Source organism: Gekko japonicus, unplaced genomic scaffold, assembly GCF_001447785.1.
Source record: "Gekko japonicus isolate JY-2015 unplaced genomic scaffold, Gekko_japonicus_V1.1 scaffold1843, whole genome shotgun sequence".
NCBI classification, from domain to species: Eukaryota; Metazoa; Chordata; class Lepidosauria; order Squamata; family Gekkonidae; genus Gekko; species Gekko japonicus.
The window spans coordinates 126529-130029 of record NW_015171558.1 but is presented as its reverse complement, the minus strand read 5'-3'; the positions used below and the strand labels follow the sequence as shown (position 1 = coordinate 130029).

The following is a 3501-nucleotide window of genomic DNA, read 5'->3' as shown; positions in this document are numbered from 1 at the left end:
TGACAGTTGATAAAGACAGTTAGGGAGTTAGTTAAGTTCTGTGTATGAGAGGAGACACATCCCTGTGGGGGATAAGTTAGTTTTGAAGTCTGAGAGAGAGAGACAGTATGGTGTGTGATACAAGTGTTAAGTTTTGTGTATGAAGAAAAGTTGAAAGTATAAGGAAACAAGAAAGTAAAGTTAAAGAGAAAAATAAAAAATCTGAGTGACAGACGGGAATGAAATAGGAAACCTATATGACCCTGAGTGATGAGTTACAAAGGTACTTGAAAAATCCCTGTCAGTAAGAGAGCATATTGTGTGTGATACACCAAGCAATGGTTCATTGATTACATATTATTAGATATCTTGTTCTACCCTGTTATTTATGGATAAGGAAGGAAGGAAGGAAGGAAGGAAGGAAGGAAGGAAGGAAGGAAGGACCCCAATAATGCTATGTTCACAACAGCCTTCTTGGGTAGGTTAGACTGAATGTGGTCAGCCCAGGGTCATCCGTCCAGCTTGATCACTGAGCCACTTTAATGTCAGGTTGCCTGTCTGAGTGGCAAAACGAGCCAGTTTTCAATGTCTGCTTCCGTATCCGTACTCTTGTGATATTACGCAGAAGATTGAGAAAGAGACATACTCTGCTTTGTTCTTCATTGTGGAGGAACTTGGCACTTTAAACATGCATGCTCTGTTCATGCCTTCATGTACACTGAATAATGCACTTTGAATCCCCTTTGAAGGCACTTTAGCGATCATTTGCAAGGGGATTTTGCCATTTTGCACAGTGAAATCCAGTTGCAAAGTGCACTGAAAGTGGATTGAAAGTGCATTATTCAGTGCATGTGAATTCAGTGCATTATCCACTGTGTGCCATGCATGCATTTCTGCTATTGAAACTGAGGCTTGTTTAATTGGATGTTTTACCCGGTTCAAAAGATAGAATTGTGAACTGGCCCTTGGATTAACAACACAAAAGAGACGATGCAGAAAATAGCCAAGGTGTAGTGGTTAGAGTGTCCGACTAGTCTCTGGGAGGCCTGGGTTCGAATCCCAACTTTACCATGAAGCTCAGTTTGGCAGATCATTCTGCCTGAGCCTAACGTCCCTCACTGGGTTGTTGTATGGATAAAGGTAATGCACGTATGCCGGCCTGGGCTTCTTGGAAGAAGCTCAGGATAAAAATTGACAAGATAGACCGATGAGGCCTACCTAACAGTATAGATGAAGAACAACTACCTTCTTACGACCATTTGAGTTGCCCCACTAGAAAACACCATCCTGTACCACTCTCGGTCATTTTCCGACGTGCCTCTAAGCTGGCGGTTGCCACCTTCTCTCCCTCTAGGATGTGCCTTTGTGAAATATGGGAGCCACGCAGAGGCGCAAGCGGCGATCAGCAGCCTCCACGGCAGCCAAACCATGCCGGTAAGTGCTGGACGGAAAGGCCACAACCGCCCGGCAAAGTCTGCACAACTTCCCGAAGGATTTGAACCCGTGTGCTCCTGGTTCCACCCTTATTGGCCTGGTGCGCTCGTGGGTCGTACACTGGCAGTTCCCTGGGAAAAGGGCTTCGGTGCGTCTCTCCACTGTACAAACACTGCCAGGGAACCCGACGGCACGGCTCAAATCAGGAACAGACCTTTGCCTGTAAGCTCAGTCTTTAGGGTTGCCAGGTCCCAGCCCAGAGATCTTGCTTGTGTGTGTGTGTTTTTTTAGGTCCAAATGAGTGAAAGAGCTTTTCGTCTTCCTTGCCTGCTGCGGAATAAAAGCCAAGCCGTTTTTCTTAGTGGAGATGTAAGGGGAGGAACGGAAAGGCTGGCAGAGCCTGATCTCTCACTGCTCCAGCAGTGGACCGTGACATCCATTCACAGCCAGCTTTATTTATTTATTCACTGGGTTGTTGTGAGGATAAAATGGATAAAGGTAATGCATGTACGCCAGCCTCGGCTTCTTGGAAGAAGCGCAGGATAAAAATTGACAAGATAGACCGATGAGGCCTACCTAACAGTATAGATGAAGAACAACTACCTTCTTACGACCATTTGAGTTGCCCCACTAGAAAACACCATCCTGTACCACTCTCGGTCATTTTCCGACGTGCCTCTAAGCTGGCGGTTGCCACCTTCTCTCCCTCTAGGATGTGCCTTTGTGAAATATGGGAGCCACGCAGAGGCGCAAGCGGCGATCAGCAGCCTCCACGGCAGCCAAACCATGCCGGTAAGTGCTGGACGGAAAGGCCACAACCGCCCGGCAAAGTCTGCACAACTTCCCGAAGGATTTGAACCCGTGTGCTCCTGGTTCCACCCTTATTGGCCTGGTGCGCTCGTGGGTCGTACACTGGCAGTTCCCTGGGAAAAGGGCTTCGGTGCGTCTCTCCACTGTACAAACACTGCCAGGGAACCCGACGGCACGGCTCAAATCAGGAACAGACCTTTGCCTGTAAGCTCAGTCTTTAGGGTTGCCAGGTCCCAGCCCAGAGATCTTGCTTGTGTGTGTGTGTTTTTTTAGGTCCAAATGAGTGAAAGAGCTTTTCGTCTTCCTTGCCTGCTGCGGAATAAAAGCCAAGCCATTTTTCTTAGCGGAGATGTAAAGGGAGGGTAACAGAACCAGCGGGGGAACGGAAAGGCCGGCAGAGCCTGATCTCTTGCTGCTCCATTCACAGCCAGCTTTATTTATTTATTTATTTATTTAGGGCAATCCTGTAGGATTTTCATGGCAAGAGACATTCAGAGGTGGTTTTGCCATCGCCTGCCTCTGCACAGCAACCCTGGAGCTCCTTGGTGGCTTCCCGTGCAAATACTAGCCTGGGCCGACCCTGCTTAGCTTCCAAGATCTACAGTTCTGATCACCATATCTCCAAAAGGACATTGTAGAGCTGGAAAATGTACAGAGGAGGGCAACCAAGATGATTGTAGGGAGTTGGAGCACCTTCCCTATGGAGAAAGCTGACAAAGAAATTTTTCTCCCTCTCCCAAAATACTAGCACTCGAGGGCATCCAATAAAACTGATGGGCAGTAGGTTCAGGATGGACAAAAGGTCACCGCAGACAAACAGAGGTGGTTTTGCCATTGCCTGCCTCTGCGTAGCAACCCTGGACTTCCTTGGTGGTCTCCTGTCCAAATCCTAGCCAGGGCCGACCCTATTGGGTTAAATGTAAAACAGTCAACTGCCTTGGAAGCACGGAAGCTTTATGCAGTACCCCCGATCCCTCCATGTGTCCCGGTTAAGGGGGAAATGTTGTTCAAACAAATGACAAAGATGATCTGACTCCAGTGGTAACAAGAGAAGGAAATTTTACTTGCAGAAATAGAAGCACATCTTACATGACATATTCACGTAGGTACATTTAGCGTATTGTGATCAGATTAGCTTCAGAAGGTTAACTCACTACAGCTCCAAGCCCAAGTAAGAAAGAGAAGAGAGGTCTTATTCAGGGGTCATTTCCTGCAGGAGTGCACAGGAGCGGAGCTCCGGCAATAAAGAGCCCAGGGGGCTGGCACATGCAACATGCC

At 47.8% G+C, this 3501-nt stretch overlaps 1 protein-coding gene across 1 annotated transcript in view; it reads left to right on the top strand.

Moving 5' to 3' along the window:
- The window catches only part of CELF6 (CUGBP, Elav-like family member 6), a 247289-nt gene that overhangs the window by 219664 nt on the left and 24124 nt on the right, over positions 1-3501 (top strand). The window contains exon 5 of the mRNA XM_015419721.1: positions 1334-1413. Coding sequence (XP_015275207.1) covers positions 1334-1413 — 80 coding nt within the window. The remainder of the gene's footprint in view (positions 1-1333; positions 1414-3501) is intronic.